The sequence below is a fragment of the Rattus norvegicus genome, chromosome 10 (genome assembly GCF_036323735.1).
Source record: "Rattus norvegicus strain BN/NHsdMcwi chromosome 10, GRCr8, whole genome shotgun sequence".
NCBI classification, from domain to species: domain Eukaryota; kingdom Metazoa; phylum Chordata; class Mammalia; order Rodentia; family Muridae; genus Rattus; species Rattus norvegicus.
Window position 1 is genome coordinate 56,308,366 of NC_086028.1, and position 22,484 is coordinate 56,330,849.

Below are 22,484 nucleotides of genomic sequence, written 5' to 3' on the forward strand. Positions count from 1 at the left end.
TAGGGTCAAGGTTGACCAGATGGAATTCTTTCTCCCCACCACCACACCCCCACTTACCATGTGCTGGAGATGAACAGCTTCGGATTCTTTGTCTCCAGGGCCCTGAGCTCTGTAATCACCTGCTCACTGAGAGAGGCCTGGTCCAGCCTGCAAACACAAGAGGGGGCTGTTTCTTCTAGAATCCACTCTAGGATCTTGAGAAGTCAGAGTCCAGGATTGATCTTGGACTCTGTTCTCTGTGGATCAAGCCAAAGAGGAGGCTCATTCAGTCTTTGATCAAAAAATGAGGACAAAGGGAAGAGAGAGAGAGAGAGAGAGAGAGAGAGAGAGAGAGAGAGAGAGAGAGAGAGAGAGAGGAAGAAGAAGAAGAAGGAGGAAGAGGAGGAGGAGGAGGAGGAGGAGGAGGAGGAGGAGAAGGAGAAGGAGAAGGAGAAGGAGAAGGAGAAGGAGAAGAAGAAAAGAGAAGAGAAGAGCAGAGAGAGCAGAGAGCAGCAGGCTGAGTGGAAGGAGACGTGTCCATAAGGCAATTTCAATGGGATTTGGTCAGTGTTCAGGAAGATTTGAACACAAGAAAATGACCTTTGGAACATTCCAGAGAAGAAAGGAGGATCTGGCTCTTTATACCTTGTCTCCACAGGCCAATCATTAGAAACAGACTGTCCTAGAGAGGGGACAGTCAGCAAAGGCACCTCTGTGGCCATCAGCATTCCTAGTGGCTGGAGGTCATGTCCATTTCCCCAAAGGGATTCTGGGCAGCTCTTCAAGGTGAACACACAGTGCTGGGATGCAAGGTTTCATGGGCATTCTCCTTCTCACCTCCCCCTCCATTCCTTTAATGCTAAGAAAGGAAAGCTTGTCCTTACAGAGAAGCCATGGCCAATGTCCTCTGCTCCATTGTTATGGCCCTCAGGTTCCAGGGTTGCTGATGGTGTTAGAGTAGTGCCTGACTTCCATGGGTTTCAGAACCTCAGTTCCTAAGCATGGATACATCATCCCCACTCTGACTGCTGTGAGGTACAGAGAAGGCAGGAGGGGAAAGACTCCTCCTCCTCCTCTGAGAGGCTGTGCAATGACACCATCCTGCTTCATGAGATGCTCTCTCGGTGATAGGGCCCTTGAGAGCAGAGAAGGAGTCAGCTAAGAATTCACATGCATCTGAGTTGTCTGGAAGGCAGATCTGTAGCAGCGGCCAGTCCTGGTCATGCTCTTCACTGTGTGAAGAACAGTCTTGGCTGAAAACATGCCAAGCATCTGGGCCTGGTTCAGCTTCCAGAGAGGAGGAACTAAGGTGTGCTTCACTGCCCAACTGCTCCTTTAGGTTTTTGAGTTGCAGCAGAAGGCCAGACAGAGGGAAGTCCCAGGGCATGGGCTTGCCTGATTTTCCTGTTGGTCGGAAGAACCAGCAGGCTGGGTATAGGGGTCTGTACCATCTGTGGTTCTCTGAGCTCATGAAGTAGTCTGACCAGCAAACCCTGGGAAGTGTTCCTTTAGAAACTGCCTGTAGACTTGTGCTGGGGAGGTGGAGCGACTAGAGAGGGATAGCTTAGAGACAGTATGAGAGGCTGTGGAGAAGAAACATGTCTCCAGGGCTGTGGTTTGGATGCTTTCTTAGTTTGCATGGAACTCTAGGAAAGGAGGAATAGGTACTGAAACTATCTTAGGCTTCTGAAGTCAACACCTGTGACTCTCTATAGTTCCAGCCCCTATCTGTTCCAGAGCCTTCCCCACTCTGCCTTTGCCTGGGCTGCTGGCCTCATGCTGTCTGAACCAAGGCCTATTTCTCCTTCATGCCTCAGAGAGCTCTCTTGGGCCAGTCAGTAAAATCATGCCTCTCACAAAATTATATGCTCATGATATTGTTGAGTGAACAGCATTCAGCAGTTTGTCAATACAGAATCACAGGCTGAGCATGATCAATGTCTGTCTCTTTCCACATAACGCAGAGGATAGAGCCATGTGTGTTTGTGTTTATTTTCCTAGGGACTGCACCAATGTTTGACACACAGAGAACCTAGTTTGAATGCATGCATGTATGAATTAATGAATGAATAAATGATTGAGGCCCTTTGTGGAGTGAAGCATACCTGGGAATCCCTATCTATCTATCTATCTATCTATCTATCTATCTATCTATCTATCTATCTATCATTTGTCTATCTATATCCATGTTAATGCATGTGATTCCACCATGTCCATCTACTTACCTAGTATTGTTTGTGTTTTTACAAATGTATAGTGTATGCCATTTCATGTGTACAATGTAATATCCATTACCTGTCCATGAGGTGGCTATCACATTCCATTTAATCCATGAGGAAACTGAGGTTTTATGAAGACAGTGACTCGCCCAATCACAGGGTATAAGTGGCACAGGAACCAGGCTATGAGTTATCTATGCCTTCTCTTTTCTATGTTATGTCTTATGGGAACTCACCTATGTCTCTTCCCCTCCTTAAGCCCAGTATGGTATCACAGGGCTTGCTTACCGCAGGATGCTGAGGTTGCAGGCAGGATTCCTGAGCCCCTCACACAGCTGCCTCACACCGTTGTCACCAAGGTCATTCAGTCGCAGGTCTAGTTCAGCCAACCTTGAGTGGGCACTGAGCATTGAGGCCAGGAATGAGCAGCATCTGGATGTGAGGCCACAGTCCACAAGCCTGAATGGGAGATGCTCACCATCAGTTTCTCCAGGCCTCATTGCTTTTGAGAACTTATCTCAGATCTCCCTTTGTTAGCCTTGGCATTCTCAGCTGCCAGTGCTTAGCTCTCTGTGTGCCTTTTTTGTCTAGGGAGATGACTCCAAGTTCTCCACAGTTGAACTGCAGGAGCGATAGATATAGCGCAGGACCAATGCTTTGCTGCCATTGGCCATGGCAGAACTTCGTAGGCCTAGGACCTCTCTGTGCTATAGTTCAAGAGTCATGTGACATGAAATTCACTAGATGAAAAATAGGGCACGATCTCATTCATTAAGTGAGATCTTAATAAAGCTTAAGTCCATAGAAACAGAGTAGAAGTCCGATTATCAGGGCAGAGGGTGGAGGACCTGGAGCTTTCTCCCCTCAGGCTTCCCTTGCCCCTGTGTTCTTTACTTCTGTTTTAGCCATGTCCTCAGGATATGTGCTCCACTGAAGCTCTCAGGAGTCCAACTGTCATTAGCTATTTGGATTTCTTGATGAATGCAGTCTCTCATGATCCCAAAGAACAGAATCCCATTTGTTTATCTTAAGTCTGGCATGTGTTATAGGCATGGTAATGGGAGTTCGGTGAATACTTGATTAATGCCAAGCCTCATCCTAGACTCCTTTGCCTTTAGTCTCCTCCCATCCACCTCTGATTCAGGGGAGAACTCAGGCCGGACTCACCACAAGGTCTTTAGTCGGCAGCCAGGCTGTCTCAGTGCTGTACAGAGACTGCGTACTGCAGAGTAGCTCAGTGGATTTCCACTTAGGTCCAGCTCCTCCAGGTTTCTGGTGCATTTAAGATTGGAGAATAAAACCTTCCAACTGGCCTCAGAGATTGGTGTCCACCTGTACCTGAGGGGAGAGAGAGGTAGCAGAGTGATGTGACTTGTGTGTACATGGTCTGTGTACAGCCCCACAGCAGATGGGGCCTCTATCTACCTGAGCCCCAGGCACCTGTATCCCATCTTCAGAATTCACTAGCCTTCTCCATGTTCCTTTGCTCCAAATTCTGGATCCTCTCCTCTGGGTGGTTCCTCACCTTTAAGATGTCCTTTAGGATAGCATGCTGTGTGCTCATTTTGGTCTGTTTCTGACTCAGTCTAGGTGTCTGAAGGATTTGAACAAATGGCTTACACCTTTTCTTTGTAATCTATAGTGCTCAGCTCATGACACAAAGTGGGACCTTGGGAATTCAGATGAGGTTCTTCTCTTTGATGTGAGTGCACCTGCTTTCCTACCTTTGGAACAGATTTCTAGAGCCATGAAGGAAAGCTGGAAAGGCATATAGGGAGAAAGCTGAGGAGACGCAGTTGGGAATGACTCTTTGATGGCATGGTTACCATGATCACACACACTCTATACTACAGCTGTGTTGATTCACATGGTCCTTGTATCCTTCCAAGAATAGAAGACTAGTAGGAAGGGAGAGAGGGAACACACACACACACACACACACAAACACACACACACAAACACACACACACACACACACACACACACACACAGAGAGAGAGAGAGAGAGAGAGAGAGAGAGAGAGAGAGAGAGAGAGAGAGAGAGAATGTGCACTCTTTTACTCTTTAATGCCAGCAACAAAGTTTCCTAGGCATTTGAATGGTGAATTCTAGGCTAGACTAAGGTACAAATATGAAGAGGCTGGGACGGCTCCATGCCTGGATCCTCAGCATTGCAAACAAACAAAGAAACAAGCAAGTAAGCAAGTAAGCAAGCAACTTACAACAAGTCAAAAAGAACCCCAGATTTTAAGTAGACAACTTTGGAAAAAATTATTAGGATTCCACTTCTCCCCCAATTTTACAATACTGAAGAAATGTTAGGGAAACCAAATACTAAACTTCAAAGAATGATGTTTTTAAAAAAGATTTACCTTTTTTTTTTTTTAAAACTTTATGTGTGTGATTTTTTTTATGCCTGCTTGTCTGTGCCCCATATGGATGTAGGAGCCAGTGCCAGCAGAGGCGAGAAGCTGGGCCTGGGGTCATCAGGGACTGAGTTAAAGGTGGTGTTATCCATCTGGCATGGGTGCTGGGAATGGCTTCACATCTTCTGAATGAGCATCCAGTGCTCTTACTGTCCGACCCACTCCCCCAGCCCACAAAGGATTGCAGTTTTGATGCATTCTTGGTATTTATTCCAAATGAACATGGGCATTCTGACTGCATTATTTAAAAAGCACCAGGTGCCATTACGAGCCACACCCTGAGAAATTGCTCACCCTGCTGTCTTTGATGCCTTAATTTCTTGAGTTGTTTTTTTCCCCTTGCTCCTTGGTGTTGGCCAATTCTGCCTTGGAACTCTTTCCCTTGTGTGCAATGGCCTCTTGCTTATCTCCCTGCCTTGTGTGGCTGATTTTTTCTTTCAACTTTATTTTCTTACTAGCAGCTGAAGTCTTTCTCTTTCTGATGGGGTTGTCCTCAGAGTCCTAAGGGCAAGCTGGTGTTCTTCTTTCCTTATCTGGCCTCTGGCTTTGTACATCCTCAGAATTCTTCTGGAGCTCCATATAAGACTTCTACTAATAACATCTGTGTCAAGCCCTTCAGGACTTTTTATAACCATAGATACTTAGAAACAACCTAAAATGGCCATGAGTAGGAAGATGATCCAATTGGCCAAGTTGTTCTGTGTTGGTATTTTCATAAAGCTATTGAGTATGACAATAATGCACTAGACATTTAGTTCCATGAGAAGGAAGCCTTGATTCATTAGGAAAACAAATGCAAATAAAAGATAACAGAAAATGTGTGACTCAGTTTTCCCATAGAAATGTACAGAGAGGAAAGATTAAAGGGTATAACACAATTTTGCTTTTCTGCTGTGTATCAAAGCTAGGATCATGTTCTAGATGTGGTGTTTTGAGAAATGTCACTAAGAGTCATAGACATTTGAATGGTTTGTTCAAGTCATGATGCTCTTAGGGGAGGCTTAGGAGGTATGGTCTTTGTGGCAGAAAGTATGTCATTGGGGAGAGGCTTTTAGATTTCAAAGCCTTGACTCAGTCCTGGTGCTTCATTTTCTAGTTCACAACTCTGCCTGCATTCCCAGACACCTGCAGGCCTTAGGTCCAGTCAGATAAAATCCAGCATTCCCCCATTCCCCCAAACGCCCTGTCAGCCAAATTCTCCTAAAGCACACTCAACACCCTGTTATCTGCACTCCATTTTCAGACCCACAACTCTGACTGCATTCCCAGATGCCTGCAGGCACCAGAGATAATCAGCTAAGACCACATTTTAAGCCCTTGCCTGCCAAGCCTCCTTAAAATACAACCAACACCCTTAAACTGCACTCCATCCCAGACTATTTTTCTGACCCACAACTCTACATGTTTTCCCATAGGCCACTATAATACCAAGGAGCACACTGGTACTAGGTACCCCAGAGGCAAGGTTAATATACAAAACTCCAGAGGCCATAAAGGGCACCAAAACTCCTAGGGTGTCACCCTATTCCCGAATCCACGATAGTCACCAGAACTCTAGACCACTCAGGCTAGAAGACAGAGAGAAGACAGAAACCAAAGAACAAATAATACAAAAACACCCACCCAGTAAAGATAAATTTAGAAATCAGCCCCTAAGCCTATATTAATAACAAAACACAGAGGGCTTGGTCAGTTTGAGAACACAGTCAACAAAAGCCAGGGAAATATGTCACCAACAGAACCCACGTATCTTACTACAGCAAGTCCTGGATACCCTAACACAATTGAAACACAAGAACATCACCTTCAATCCAATCTTAGGAAGATGATAGAGGCCTATGAAGAGAGAAATTATAAACCTCTTAAAAATACAAGAAAATGCAATCAAGCAGGTGAAGAAAATGAATAAAACTGTTCAAGGCCTGAAAATGGAAATAGAATCAATAAAGAAAACACAAACTGAAGTAATTCTGGAGGAATTCTGAGGAAAACCTAGCTAAGAGAATAGAAGCTACAGATGCAGGCATCACCAACAGAATACAAGAGATGGAAGAGAGAATCTCAGGTGTAGAAGATAGCACAGAAGAGATCGCTACACCAGTCAAAGAAAATGTTACATCTACAAGGTTTCTGACACAAAACATCAAGGAAATCTGGGATTCTATGAAAAGGAGGAAGAGAAGGAAGAGAAGATTCTCAGTTTAAGCAGCTCAGATTATTAGCCAACAATGTTTCAACATGTAAATACAGAAGACTTAAATACAACATTCCTATCCCTGAGAATCTTTTCACTTCAGTAAACCCTCTCTTCCCGGATACCTGGTACGTGCCTGATCATTGCAAGAGTCCCCACTCCCTATGTAATTAGTGTAATTGGCTGCCTTCTCTCCCAGTGTCTTGTGGTCCTTGGACAGCAATTGTATTTCTCCTCTTGTGATTGATTGGTAGGGGCTTGTATAAAATAAGTACTTAACGAATATTTATGAAGTGAATCATGTAGAGGGAAAGAAACACATAGTGATACTAAATAAGTTGTACTGGACAGTGGGAGCGAACCCTGGAAGAAGTGTACATTACTGCTGGGATTGTAAAAAAGTTAGGAAACCTTTCAGGTGAATACCAGGGCCAGGCGGCCTTCATTGACACATACAGATACCATCTGGGCAGTGAAACCAAAGGAAGTCTCGTATGTATGTATGTATGTATGTATGTATGTATGTATGTATGTATGTATGTATGTGATTGAGAAAGACTTCAGGGACAAGGTTACTTTCATGGGGATAGAGGATGGTGCCTACAGATGAGCTGTTTCTCAGAGAGAAAGCATGTTAAGAGGGAGGATCAGTAACTGTAGCTATTGGAATCCCATGAAGGGTGGAGATGATTTGAATCAGAGAAGCTGGGTGGTCTTCACTGAGGTGTAGGGAGAGACAAGTTCATAGCCCCATCCCATGATCAAGCACACTAAAGGAAATAGAGAAAGGTGGTTCAATTCAGCAGTTAGATGTTACTGATGACCTGTAACCTGCTACCCTATAACCAGCTAAGAGTGCTGCTGGCGCTCAGAGCATGTGGGCTCAAGGGATTCACAGAGAATCCTGAGAGTGGACCAGATACTCACAGAACCATCGCAGGTGCTGTTAGCTTATATTCCTGCTGTCCTTTCCCCTTCAGCCGAAGACTCCTCACATGAGAGAACGTAATGCAGAAAGTGACCACCATGAGCTCCATGTCTGTCTGTATCACCAGGCGCTTCACGTTTGTCTGGAACACCGTGGCTTCCATGTGATTTGGACCTGACGCTGTTAAGGGAAAACAAAGCATCGTCTCTGTCAGGAGCTCCTCTTCCTGGTTTTCATAGAGACAGTGGAACAAACCCAGATGACATGGTTGACAGAACGGCTCCCCTATGATGCTCTGTAGCAACTTCAACTTTGTCTCCCAAGGAAACTTGCAGGCAAAGATATTTTCCATTTCTCTCATTTCCCGTGTATTTAAAAGACCAAGTAGAAAGCGCACAGTGGGTGCCTCAAACAGGTTTTGTCTTCCATACCGTTCTACCAGTGTTTCCACAGTTCTGTCGTTTCCCATATCCCCATGTGCTTCCTCACTATCCTCCAAGATGTAGGACATCGCTGCAAAGAACTCCTGGAGACACAAGTGGGCAAAGCTGTAGCTCAGAGAGCTGGGCTGCCTTTGAAGGACACCGATCTTCAGGAAAGTGGCAATGGCATCCTCTGCTAACCCTTGCTTACAGAGGTCACTTTTACTGAACAGGGTCCTTCTTTGGCAGATCCCCTCAGCAGCCAGTGAGCAGAGGGTCCTGAGCTGGGTGCTCAGGTGCTGACCTGGGATTGTCAGGGAAAGGTATTTCAGGCAGAGGGCTGTGGTGGTCTGTGAGGTCAGTGAGAGTACTTCACCCTGCTGCATCTGCTTTTCCAGGCAAGTGCACAGCAACCAGCACACCCAGGGGACCTCACATAGGGTCAGGAGCACTGGGATAGATCCAATTAAATTAAAATCTATAATTGTATTTCTTTCTTTTGCAAAGTATTTGTAGAAATAGTCCTTCCGTTCAAACTCAGAGAACCCCAGGACTTCCACTCGATGTGGCTGCCCCAAGGAAGGAACAAGCTTCTGTAGAGCTGTGGTCCGAGCTGTGAGCATTAAGGAAGCCTCAGGAAGGATGGATTTTCCTAGTAAACTGCCCAGCAGTGTGTGCACAGGTTGTGCTTGACTCCAGTGCACACACAGCTCAGGATTCTGGTCCTCCAAGACCCATGCTGGCTCATCTATGCCATCCAGGATGAAGAGCAGCTTCTCAGGGCGAGACAGGATCTGTCTGGTGGGAGCTGTGGGCACTTCCTGGCCTTGGGCTATGAGCTCAGCCAGACTCAGCTGCTTGCACTGGGCCAGCTCTCTGCAGCTGAAGAAGAAGACATGCTGGAAGCGATCCCTGTAGAGCTGGCCTTCGTCCCAGGCTCTCTTCACCTGCCTGGCCAGTGTTGACTTCCCAATCCCAGCAGCCCCCTCTATTATGACTAATTGAGGCTTTTTCTCAGTATCTAAGTTTGGGTCAAATAAGTCTTGGATCTCAATCATATGTCCTCCTTCTTCTGGTACACATGGATGCCAGCTTTCCCTGACCAATTTCTCTGAGCCTCCTGGGCAACATTTTTGTAGGAGTAGTAGCTTTGTGAAATTTTGGAACAAATACTTTTGTTCCATGGACTGTGTGTGGGAAATAGTCTCTTTTCGCTTCTCATATATTTCTGGAATGGTCCCTGAATAAAAGAGAGAAAGATTAAGCAGAAATATTCATATCAGGGTTGTCCATTCAATCCTTTCTTTTCTTTCCTTCTTTCCTCTTTCCTTCCCTCCTACTTTCCCACCCACATTCCTTACTTTCTTCCTTTTTTTGATCCTTTCTCATTTGGATGTATTTAGGCATCTGTCTATGCTGTACAGTGTGTAGGCTGTGGGTGTTGGTATATTCTGAACATTGCAGTGCAGGAAATGTGAGTTTATTGTAGAAGATTCTACTTCAAGTGGTCATGTGACTAATAATGCTATGTGATATTGATTCATGCTTCACATATTTATCAATTTCTTACCCTGTGCAAATCTCGATCTTGAGGCTGAGAGTAAAGGGTGAATTCACTTTATAACTCTGTCCTCATTCAGTCTATGAATTGGTCCACTGAATAGCTTCACTGAACTCTGTTTTCCCATCTATAATTTGGGGGCTGTTGTCTCTCCCCTTTGGAGGTCATAGAGCAGTTGGGGAGATTACAGACAGTGGAGTAGATTTCTGCTCCTGACCCACCATTGCAGTCCTGACAACATCCTTCTGCAAATCCTGAGATTGTGTGTGTGACAGGAAGGTCTAGGAATGGCATAGTGTTAATGTTTCATGACATAGACCTGGTCCCCTGTCCCCAGGTCTGGCAATATTGGGTGTATTTTACACTGTCTTCCAGATATCTTTGGTAAAAACAAGCCTTCTTTGTGGCTACTGTTTGAATGTCCTATGTCCCTTCTGAAACTCATGCTGAATTTCAGTTGCCAACATACAAGTAAGGGATACAGGTCTAGTGTGAGTATTTGGAGTCATGGGGGCAGGCCCCTTAATAACTAACCAAGATGTCTTCCAGGAATGGTCAAGCAGTTGTGGGAAGGGGTACCTGCAACTCCCTTTTTCCTGCAAGCATCTCTTTGCCTTTATAGTCCATTTTTGAGGCTGAGTAGTCATAGCCTTCAATCTTAGACTTCCAGCCTTCAGAACTATAATTAATATGCAGGTTTAAAAAAATCACTGAGCATGGTGGTGTAGTCCTGTGGTTCATCACTCAGAAGACAGAGTCAGGAGAATCAGGAGCTCAGGGCCAGCTTTTCCATATGGGGAATTTGAAATTATCTTAGGCTATAATCAATCAATCAATCAATCAATCAATCAATCAATGTCAAACTGTGCAGTTTGCCAAGCTTCACTTCTTCTGCTCCACACCATTTTCCTCTAAGCAGTACATGTATAGAACCATCTCTCCAGTTGGACCCAAACACCTATCTCATCTCACCATTTTATTTTGAAGGAGCTCAAGACAAGACAGACAGCAGGACACCCCGTGGGTGTAGTATTGGTTCACACAAGTAGCCTTTGAGGGCCAGGCTTCAGGGGCTAACTTGTCTCTGAAATCAGGATCTATAGATCTGCACATATTGTATTCTGTAGGAAGACTTCTAATATCTCCTAAGTGTAGCTAGCAGGCCACTCATGTCTATGGCCAAGGTCTGCCTGGCTCAGGTCATGTCTCCTCAAAGTCCCAAGAGAGACAGCCCAAGCTCTTCACAGAGTACTTTCTCCAAGACCTTCCAGCTGGAATGTATCCATCATTACTTACACACAGATGTTTCCTTTCCAGTTCCATCATGCTTGAAAAGCATCTGGGGCAGCAAGATGGCTCAGCACTTAAAAGAGCTTGTAGCAAAAGCATGTGGACTAGAATTTGCACAGCAAGATTTCATTTACATGCTATATTTGTATTGTGTCCCCTCGTATTTTCAGGCCCAGAAAGCTGAGACAGGGTAAGATGGCTAACCAGCCTTGCTGCTTTATGAATTCTGGGTGTAGATGATGGTATGTTCTGCCTCTATAAATAAGAGAGCAACTGAGGAAGATTCCTAACATCAATTTAGTGCACTCACAGGTACATACATGGTGTGGCTCCCCACTCATATATGCCCTCATACATGCAAACATACTTATATATGTACTGCACACACACACACACACACAGAGAGAGAGAGAGAGAGAGAGAGAGAGAGAGAGAGAGAGAGAGAGCCAATAAAAACTCACATAGCATGATGAATGGAAGTGGAAAACATTCTATTTAGTGAGGCAACCCCATACAGAGACAAATGCCACAAGTTCTCTGTCACATTTTTATTCTAGCTTCACATATTTTGATTTGTACATTTAATTTAGAATATTTTCTACCTATATACACAGTTACAGCAGCTCTGCTCTTCCCTAGTCTTATTTAATTTCTCCTGTGTCCCTCCTTTCCGTTTCGACTTTACAGCCTTTTTCTTTAATGATTTTCACAAGCATAAATATATAATACATAACATACACATTGCGCTGAGTCCATTAAGTGCTGCTGTTTTATATATGTGAGTAATGCTGAGCACTTGGGATTGGATAACTTATGAGGCACTCATCTCTGGAGAAAACTGATTCTCTCTCTCTCTCTCTCTCTCTCTCTCTCTCTCTCTCTCTCTCTCTCTCGCCCTTCACTGCCTGTAGCTTTTCGTTTAGAAGTGGGAATATATAAAACTTATTTGGAGTGTCTCTAGAGGACAGGAAACTCTAACGAGCCCAAGATATGGGTTGGGTAGAAGGACTTGAGCGTTGTAGATGGACTAGAACATTTATGATATGAAAATGGGATTTAAATGTAAGTGATAGGAATTGCATGACAGTGGATGGGAATGGGTTAAGGAAAACTAACAATGTATGAAAGTCCCTTATGGAAACGTACTACTTTGAAGTTAATAAAAATATAATTAAATAAATGTAGGCTATTGAGCAATGGGTGTATGGTGTTTTCCTCAGAAGACATGAGCTACTAAATTCGAATCTCAGTGCTAAGTATGCAGTACCTTCTAAAGAGTTACTGGTCCTGGAGGAAGCAGAGACTCCAAGAGCAACACAGCCTGTTGCTATTGCTCTGGGTAGCCTAACAGGACTAGAGTTTGTCCCTTTCACAGAAGACACGACATATATTTGTTACAGGACTTAAAGAAACCAAGTCGAAACAGAAATGCAATTTCTTTTATGCTGGCTACTGCTGGGGGCTGCTATGTGGACACTGGGGGAGAAAACCTATCAAAGCTATTACATGGTAATAGCCTGAAATGCTAAAATACTGTACAAGGGAAGACATGCTCAATGGAGCAACAGTGGCATGGAGGTTATAGGGCAGTCAACTCTTCTATCATTACTGTTGAGGAATTTCTGATGAGATTTAAATTCCACGGGAGGGAATCCATGTCTGATATTGTAAACGTGCCCTGATGCCCATGGTGCAGGAGGTCATGGGCCCTAGGGGACCTGTTGTTTTGCTAAACAGACATATTGTTAAACTGCCTTCTGAATATGTTTATACTCACAGACTAGTGCTTCTCTCAGTTTTGCCAGATAAACCTTAATTGGCCAGCAATTAACATAGAGACTTAAATAAAAATTCTGATTAAATGTGTGTTGATTGCTTGGTCCTCAGTGGGATATCTAAGTGAGTTTACCAAGGCTCTGGGAACACTTCAAGTGAGTTGGCAGAATGAATGAAAGAGTGGGAGGACAGGAAGGAGTGCGGTGAGATGTGCTTTTCCGAACATTCCGTGACCATTGTACTCATGAACTCGATACAGATACAATTGCTTATGCAAGGTGTGCACAAGTGTAAGCCAACAAGATTGGTCAATATTCTATCAGGCAGCACTAACTGATGTGAGAGGGTACAGAACAACAGTGCATGACAAACAAAGAAATTCTCAAACAGAAGAGGGGAAGTGGGAGGGCACATGCTGGGAAGAAGTATTGGGGAGCTGGGAGTGGATATGATTGTGACCCCACATATAAAGTTATGGATTTAAAAAAATAAATAGAAGTTATTCTAGACCTGAAGAACCAGACACAGCATTCTTGATCTGTGAGCCTTTCCTGTATAAACTGCTTCCATCACAATAACATAACAAGCCACTAATACTCCTGGGTGATAACTTTTTCTTTTTTATTTATTTATTTACTTTACTTCACAATTACTGTCTCCCTCCTCTCCTCCTACTTCTACAGTCTCTCCCTCCTCCTTGGTTAAAAAAAATTTTTTTTTTATAGAATCTCACTGTGTACCTCAGGTCGCTCTTGAACTCAGGCTCTTCCAGCTTAATGTGGGGTGGGAAGAATGTTGAAGGAAAGATAAGGGTTGGGTGTAGGCAGGACCCTCAGAGCAGCAGCTCTGTGATGGAGGATGGAGGGGAGTCACTCTTTAGGCACTGAGTGTTCTAGATCCCAGCCCTAGGTCTGTCTCTATGTGTTGTGAGCTTGACCAAGTTAACCTCTCTCCAGACCTTGTGCACTGAGAGAGGTGGCTACTTTGATCCTCAAGAAGAGGAGGAGGCAAGGGCATGGTCTCTGTAAGTGCAAATGAATTATGGGAACTCAGTAAAAGGAACTCACTGAAGCTGAGGCAGGAGCAAACCCTCTTAGCAGGTCCGTCTCAATAGACCAGACCTTCTTGGAGCTTCAGGACCTCCCTGACCCCCAGGATCTTCAGTGCCCACTCAGTTTCTGAGCTGAGCTCTGTGTGACAGTTGGCCTAGGCTTACTGCTCTCCCACATGGGTTCCAGTTTCCCCACCTGTCAAATGCAATGTCCGCACTGCAGAGCCTGGAGGATCATTTCTAGCCTGTGACTCTTAGCACTCACTCCACCATGCTGCTCTGGCCTTACAAGTAATTCAGTTTCAGGTCCCCATACAAGTGGAGGTGCACATTTGAAGAGCCACATTTGTGTCACTCGAAGTCCCATCTGTAGCCCTCAGTTTAGCTTACCTTGGCTTATATGTTCAGACCTGTCAAGTTTCTTCTTTGATCGATGAATGCATCTCCTTGACTCATGATCCATTTCACGGATGAGCTGGCTAAGGGGCACATCATTGGATGTGCTGGACCATCCAGGAAGTGATTGGAGCTGCACTAAAGGAAGAATACAGTGGTTGTGTGTTGGTCAGAGAGACAGGGATAGGAGGCACGGAGAACTGCTGCGTTCCTTCATGCTTACCCTTATACCCTTCTCCATAGTCACATGGGGACAGTGAGGCATTCACAGGTGCTGCTGTGAAATGGTCCTGCTCTGGGACCATGAAGTTTAAACACCTCTCCTGGGTCTACTCTAGTCCTCTGTGTGAGTCTCTACTCCTCTCAGGGCCTCAGCTCCCTCATGAGTGTCTCTGAGCTTCTTTCCCACAGGGTTGGAAACCACAACAGCAGCAGCAGCAATTGTATGGGTCTGCCCTTATAATTATTGAACATTTATTGACCATTGGATTCTCTTTAATATTTGACATGGATTATCATTTTACTCTCACAGCTCAGGGAGACAGTTTTTATCTTCCCATTTCCCAGATAGATACATTGAGGAGGGCTGGAGTCTGCCTGTGCCCAACTCCAAAGTCTGGCTTGTAACATTGGTGTCTCTAATTATTCTTCTCAAGATCTGGCCTCAAGACCCTATGCCGACTCCTCAGAGTCCTTCTGCAGGCCTGACTCTCCCTACTACAGTTTCAGGGTGCTCCTTCTGGGGTTTTTGATCACCACCTGGGAAGCTGAGAATGTACTTCTGTAGAGCAGAGTGTTCTCCAGAGTTCAGTTAGAGGCTTCTGAAAGCCTTCCTATCCCAGCCTCTCCTGGGCCTGCGAACTCTTCTGACAGGAGGCTGGCCTGTCCATGGAAACCTTGGCAGTAGGGCTCAGTGGTGATGAAGGGGTCACAGAGTGATGGGTGGGGGTTCTTGGTGTTCTTACCCCGAGGAAGCGGCCGGGGTCTGGGTTTTGACCGCTCCTTCTCCAATGCTCTCTTTGTTTGGAAGGTGGGGTCCACATCCTGTTGGCTTCCATGCTGAGCCACCCTTGTGTTACTTTCCTGCTTGGACTGAGATTCTTCCATAGTGATGGGGTCCTCAGATATGGTTTCTCTCAGATATGGTTTCTCTGAGAAGTTTGTGCATCAAGACTCTCTTCTGTTGTTCAAAGCAGGAAGCCAGTGACTTCTTGTCTCTGCCAGACATTTCTGCTCTGGATATGTGTGTTTGATCAGAACTGATAGAGGAGACCTGGTAATAAATGAAAGCAGACCAGTAGGTCCTTAACTATACAGATTAGATTCCCTTCCCTTCAGGGCACAGAGTTCCCACTTTTATCAGACCTGCTGATCAGGAACCATACAGATCAAGGATACCAATCAGTTGCCTGCCCGTCACACCAGGACCATTGAGGTTAGTCCTCTTCCCAATACCTACCACAATAGGAACTAAAGCCATCCAGATGGCTAAAGGCCCTCAAAAGAACACAGTCAATGAAAGCCAGGGCAATGTGACACCTTCAGATCACGGCTACTCCTGCAAGCCCTGGCTACCCTAACAGCACCAAGCACAAGACCTTAAATCCAATCCTAGAAAGATGATGAAGGCCATTAAAGAGAAAATGAATAAATACCTTAAAGAAATACAAGAAAATACAACCAAACAGGTAGAGGTCTTTTTTTTTTTTTTCAGAGCTGGGAACCGAACCCAGGGCCTTGCGCTTGCTAGGCAAGCGCTCTACCACTGAGCTAAATCCCCAACCCCGGTAGAGGTCTTTAAAGAGGAAGCAGGGGCTGGGGATTTAGCTCAGTTGTAGAGCGCTTACCTAGGAAGTGCAAGGCCCTGGGTTCGGTCCCCAGCTCTGAAAAAAAGAACCAAAAAAAAAAAAAAAAAAGAGGAAGCAAATAAATACCTTAAGAAATAGAGGAAAATACAATTAAGCAAGTGAAGGAAAGAAACAAAACTATTCAAGATGGAAATAGAAGCAATAAAGAAAAACATAAACTGAGGGAATCCTGGAGGTGGAAAACCTAGAGAAGAGAACAGGAACAACAGAGTAAGAATCAACAACAGGATACAAGAGATGGAATAGAGAATCTTAGGTATAGAAAATATAACAGAAGAAATTCATACATCACTGAAAGAAAATGTCAAATATAAAAGAAGTACTGACTCAAAATATCCAGGAAACTTAGAATACCATGAATTGAGGAAGATATCAAAAGATGGCAAGATCTCCCATGCTTGTGGATCGGTAGGATTAACATAGTGAAAATGGCCATCTTGCCAAAAGCAATGTACAGATTTAATGCAATCCCCCTCAAAATTCCAACACAATTCTTTACAGAGCAATTGTATACATCATATGGAAAAAACAAACAAGCAAAACCAAACAAATAAACAAACAACCCCCAAAAACAACAATCCAGGATAGCTAAAACAATTCTGAACAATAAATGAACTTCTGACAAATCACTACCCTTGATGTCAAGCTGTACTACAGAGCAATAGTAATAAAAACACTGAATGGTATTTGTATAGGAGCAGGAGAGGTTGACCAATGGAATAGAATCAAAGACCCAGAAATAAATCCACACACCTATGGACACTTGATTTTTGACTAAGAAGCCAAAATCATACAATAAAAAAGAGAAAGCATGTTCAACAAATGGTGCTGCTCCAACAGGATGTCTGCATGTAGAATGCACATAGATCTACATCTGTCACTTGGCCCAAAACCCAAGTTCAAGTGGATCAAAAACCTCAACATAAAACCAGATACATTAAATCTAATAAAACAGAAAGCGGGGAATAGCCTTGAACTCATTGGTACAGGAGACAACTTCCTAAGCTCAAAGCACACATTGCACCTCACACAATAATAGTAGGGGATTTCAACACACTACTCTCATCAATGGACAGATCGTGGAAACAGAAATTAAACAGAGACATAGACAGACTAACAGAAGTTATGAACCAAATGGACTTAACAGATATTTATAGGACATTCTATCCTAAAACAAAAGGATATACCTTCTTCTCACCACCTCATGGTACTTTCTCCAAAATGACCATATAATTGGTCACAAAACAGGCCTCAATGGATACAGAAAGATAGAAATAATCCCATGTATTCTATCAGACCACCACAGGCTAAAGCTGGTCTTCAATAACAATAAGGGAAGAATGCCCACATATACATGGAAGTTGAACAATGCTCTACACAATGATAACCTGGTCAAGGAAGAAATAAAGAAAGAAATTAAAGACTTCTTAAAATTTAATGAAAATGAAGGTACAAAATACCCAAACTTATGGGACACAATGAAAGCTGTGCTAAGAGGAAAACTCATAGCTCTGAGTGCCTGCAGAAAGAAACAGGAGAGAGCATATGTCAGCAGCTTGACAGCACACCTAAAAGCTCTAGAACAAAAAGAAGCAAATACACCCAGGAGGAGTAGAAGGCAGGAGTAGAAGGAATTTCAGAGCTGAAATCAACCAAGTAGAAACAAAAAGGACCATAGAAAGAATCAACAAAACCAGGAGCTGGTTCTTTGAGAAAATCAACAAGATAGATAAACCCTTAGCCAGACTAACGAGAGGACACAGAGAGTGTGTCCAAATTAACAAAATCAGAAATGAAATGGGAGACATAACTACAGATTCAGAGGAAATTCAAAAAATCATCAGATCTTACTATAAAAGCCTATATTCAGGGTTGGGGATTTAGCTCAGTGGTAGAGCCCTTGCCTAGGAAGCACAAGGCCCTGGGTTCGGTCCCCAGCTCCGAAAAAAAGAACCAAAAAAAAAAAGCCTATATTCAACAAAACTTGAAAACCTGCAGGAAATGGACAATTTCCTAGACAGATACCAGGTACCGAAGTTAAATCAGGAACAGATAAACCAGTTAAACAATCCCATAACTCCTAAGGAAATAGAAGCAGTCATTAAAGGTCTCCCAACCAAAAAGAGCCCAGGTCCAGACGGGTTTAGTGCAGAATTCTATCAGACCTTCATAGAAGACCTCATACCAATACTATCCAATCTATTCCACAAAATTGAAACAGATGGAGCACTACCGAATTCCTTCTATGAAGCCACAATTACTCTTACACCTAAACCACACAAAGACCCAACAAAGAAAGAGAACTTTAGACCAATTTCCCTTATGAATATCGACGCAAAAATACTCAATAAAATTCTGGCAAACCAAATCCGCGAGCACCTCAAAACAATCATCCACCATGATTAAGTAGGCTTCACCCCAGGCATGCAGGGATGGTTTAATATACGGAAAACCATCGACGTGATCCATTATATAAACAAACGGAAAGAACAAAACCACATGATCATTTCATTAGATGCTGAGAAAGCATTTGACAAAATTCAACACCCCTTCATGATAAAAGTCCTGGAAAGAATAGGAATTCAAGGCCCATATCTAAACATAGTAAAAGCCATATACAGCAAACCAGTAGCTAACACTAAACTAAATGGAGAGAAACTTGAAGCAATCCCACTAAAATCAGGGACTAGATAAGGCTGCCCACTCTCTCCCTACTTATTCAATATAGTTCTTGAAGTTTTAGCTAGAGCAATCAGACAACAAAAGGAGATCAAGGGGATACAGATCGGAAAAGAAGAAGTCAAAATATCACTATTTGCAGATGATATGATAGTACATTTAAGTGATCCCAAAAATTCCACCAGAGAACTACTAAACCTGATAAACACCTTCAGCAAAGAGGCTGGGTATAAAATTAACTCAAATAAATCAGTAGCCTTCCTCCACACAAAATATAAACAAACGAGAAAGAAGTTAGGGAAACGACACCCTTCATAATAGTCCCAAATAATACAAAATACCTCAGTGTGACTTTAACCAAGCAGTGGAAAGATCTGTATGATAAGATCTTCAAGTCTTTGAAGAAAGAAATTGAAGACTATCTCAGAAGATGGAAAGATCTCCCATGCTCATGGATTGGCAGGATCAATATAGTAAAAATGGCCATTTTACCAAAAGCGATCCACAGATTCAATGCAATCCCCATCAAAATTCCAATTTAATTCTTCAAAGAGTTAGACAGGACAATTTGCAAATTCATCTGGAATAACAAAAAACCCAGGATAGCTAAAACTATCCTCAACAATAAAAGGACTTCCAGGGGAATCCCCATCCCTGACCTCAAGCAGTATTACAGAGCAATAGTGGTAAAAACTGTATGGTATTGGTGCAGAGACAGGCAGATAGACCAGTGGAATAGAATTGAAGACCCAGAAATGAACCCACACACCTATGGGCACTTGATTTTTGACAAAAGAGCCAAAAACCACCCAATGGAAAAAAGATAGCATTTTCAGCAAATGGTGCTGGTTCAACTGGAGGTCAACATGTAGAAGAATGCAGATCGATCCATTCTTATCACCCTGTACAAAGCTTAAGTCCAAGTGGATCAAGGACCTCCACATCAAACCAGATACATTCAAACTAATAGAAGTATAAGTGGGGAAGCATCTCGAACACATGGGAACTGGAGAAAATTTCCTGAACAAAACACCAATGGCTTATGCTTTAAGATCAAGAATCGACAAATGGGATCTCATAAAACTGCAAAGCTTCTGTGAGGCCAAGGACACTGTTGTTAGGATAAAATGGCAACCAACAACAGATTGGGAAAAGATCATTACCAATCCTACAACTGATAGAGGGCTTATATCCAAAATATACAAAGAACTCAGGAAGTGAGACTGCAGAGAGCCAAATAACCCTATTAAAAATGGGGTACAGAGCTAAACAAAGAATTCACAGCTGAGGAATATAAAATGGCGGAGAAGCACCTAAAGAAATGTTCAACATCCTTAGTCATCAGGGAAATGCAAATCAAAACAACCCTGAGATTCCACCTCACACCAGTGAGAATGGCTATGATCAAAAACTCAGGGGACAACAGATGCTGGTGAGGATGTGGAGAAAGAGGAACACTCCTCCATTGTTGGTGGGATTGCAGACTGGTACAACCATTCTGGAAATCAGTCTGGAGGTTCCTCAGAAAATTGGACATTGAACTACCTGAGGACCCAGCTATACCTTTCCTGGGCATATACCCCAAAGATGCCCCAACATATAAAAAAGACACGTGCTCCACTATGTTCATAGCAGCCTTATTTATAATAGCCAGAAGCTGCAAAGATCACAGATGCCCTTCAACAGAGGAATGGGTACAGAAAATGTGGTACATCTACACAATGGAATACTACTCTGCTATCAAAATCAATGACTTTATGAAATTCATAGGCAAATGGATGGAACTGGAAAATATCATCTTGAGTTAGGTAACCCAATCGCAGAAAAAAACCACACATAGTGTGCACTCATTGACAAGTGGATATTAGCCCAAATGCTTGAATTACCCCAGATCCACAGAGCACATGAAACTCAAGAAGAATGCTTCACTCCTTCTCTAAAAGGGGGAAGAAGAATACCCTGGGCAGGGAATAGGGAAGCAAAGTTTAGAACAGACACAGAAGGAACACCCATTCAGAGCCTGCCCCACATGTGGCCCATACATATACAGCCACCGAACTAGATAAGATGGATGAAGCAAAGAAGTGCAGGCAGACAGGAGCCGGATGTAGATCGCTCCTGAGAGACAGAGCCAGAATAGAGCAAATACAGAGGCGAATGCCAGCAGCAACCCACTGAACTGAGAACGGGACCCCCATTGAAGGAATCAGAGAAAGGTCTGGAAGAACTTGAAGGAGCTCGAGACCCCATATGAACAACAATGCCAGCCAACCAGAGCTTCCAGGGACTAAGCCACTATCCAAAGACTATACATGGACTGACCCTGGACTCTGACCTCATAGGTAGCAATGAATATCCTAGTAAGAGCACCAGTGGAAGGAGAAGCCCTTGGTCCTGCCAAGGGTGGACCCCCAGTGTTCGGAATTGTTTGGGGGGCAGCAATAGGGGGTGGATCGGGAGGGGAACACCCATATAGAAGGCGAGTGGGACGGGTTAGGGGGATGATGGCCTGGAAAGGGAATAACATTTGAAATGTAAATAAGAAATACCCAATTTATTAAAAATGGAAGAAAAAAAATAACCCTATACATCAGCGGGAAGAAAAAGAGACAACTTCCTGAAAAGATCACTAATGACTCAGGCTCTAAGATCAACAATTTGTAAATAGAACCTCATAAAATTTCAAAACTTTTGTAAGGCAAAGGACTCTATCGATAATACAAAATAGAAGCCTACAGATTGGGAATGGATCTTCACTCACCCTATGTTTGACGGAGGGAGAATACCCAAAATTTATAAAGAACTGAAGAAATTAGATTTTAGCAACACAAATAACCCAAGTAAAAATGGGCTACAGATTTAAACAGAATTCTTAACAGAAGAATCTGTGTTGACCGAGAAGCACTTAAAGAAATGTTCAAACTCCTTAATCCTCAGGGAGATGTAAATCAAAACAACTCTGAGGTTACATCTTACATTCACCAAAATGGCTAAGATCAAAAGCTCAAGAGACAGCTCATGCTGGCGAGGGTGTGGAGCAAGGGGAACACTCCTCCATTGCTGGTGGGAGTACACACTTGTACGACCACTTTGGAAATCAATTTGGTGGTTTCTCTGAAAAGTGGAAATAGTTCTACCTCAAAACCAAACTATTCCACTCCCTGGGCATATTCTCAAAAGATGTCCCACAGTACTCGAGGGACCCTTGCCCCAGTGTGTTCATAGCGGCTTTTTTCACAACAACCAGAAACTATAAACAACCCAGATGTCCCACAGCTGAAGGATGGCCACAGAAAATGTGGTTCATCTACTCCATAGAATACAATTCAGCTATTAAAAACAAAGACTTAAATTTTGCAGGTAAATGGATGGAACTTGAGAATATCATCCCGAGTGAGGTAACACAGACCAAAAAAGAAAAGCAGGTTTGTGCCCACATGAGTGACATGGGCCATAAAGTACAGGATACCCACGCTACATTCACAGACCCAAAGAAACTAAACGAGAAGGAAGGTGAGTGAGGATGCTTGAATCTCACTTAGAAGGGGGGGATAAATAGTCATACATGGCAGAGAGAGGGAGGAAACTGTGTGGGAGAGGTGATGGGGGGGTTCAGGATCAGGTGTGGAAAGGGACAGGACAGAAGGCCAGCTGCCATGAAAATGAGTGGAAATCTGCAACAAGTGGGGGTGGGA

General features: G+C 43.6%; 1 protein-coding gene across 6 annotated transcripts in view; it reads right to left on the bottom strand.

The window, feature by feature from the left end:
* Nucleotides 1-22,484, bottom strand: part of Nlrp1a (NLR family, pyrin domain containing 1A) — a 55,096-nt gene that overhangs the window by 31,232 nt on the left and 1,380 nt on the right. For 3 of the 6 annotated variants that reach the window (XR_005489886.2, XM_006246755.5, XM_039086325.2), the window contains exons 2-7: nucleotides 15,208-15,515; nucleotides 14,237-14,380; nucleotides 7,746-9,408; nucleotides 3,366-3,536; nucleotides 2,487-2,657; nucleotides 58-147 (exon numbers count right to left, since the gene is read on the bottom strand). Coding sequence is in view for 5 of the 6 variants with exons in the window: in XM_006246755.5 (XP_006246817.1) it covers nucleotides 58-147; nucleotides 2,487-2,657; nucleotides 3,366-3,536; nucleotides 7,746-9,408; nucleotides 14,237-14,380; nucleotides 15,208-15,349 (2,381 nt within the window). In the remaining variant the exon portion in view is untranslated. Of the gene's footprint in view, nucleotides 1-57; nucleotides 148-2,486; nucleotides 2,658-3,365; nucleotides 3,537-7,745; nucleotides 9,409-14,236; nucleotides 14,381-14,465; nucleotides 15,516-22,484 lie in introns of those variants that run through there. The other 3 variants (XM_039086323.2, XM_039086324.2, NM_001145755.2) reach the window with 3 other exon arrangements.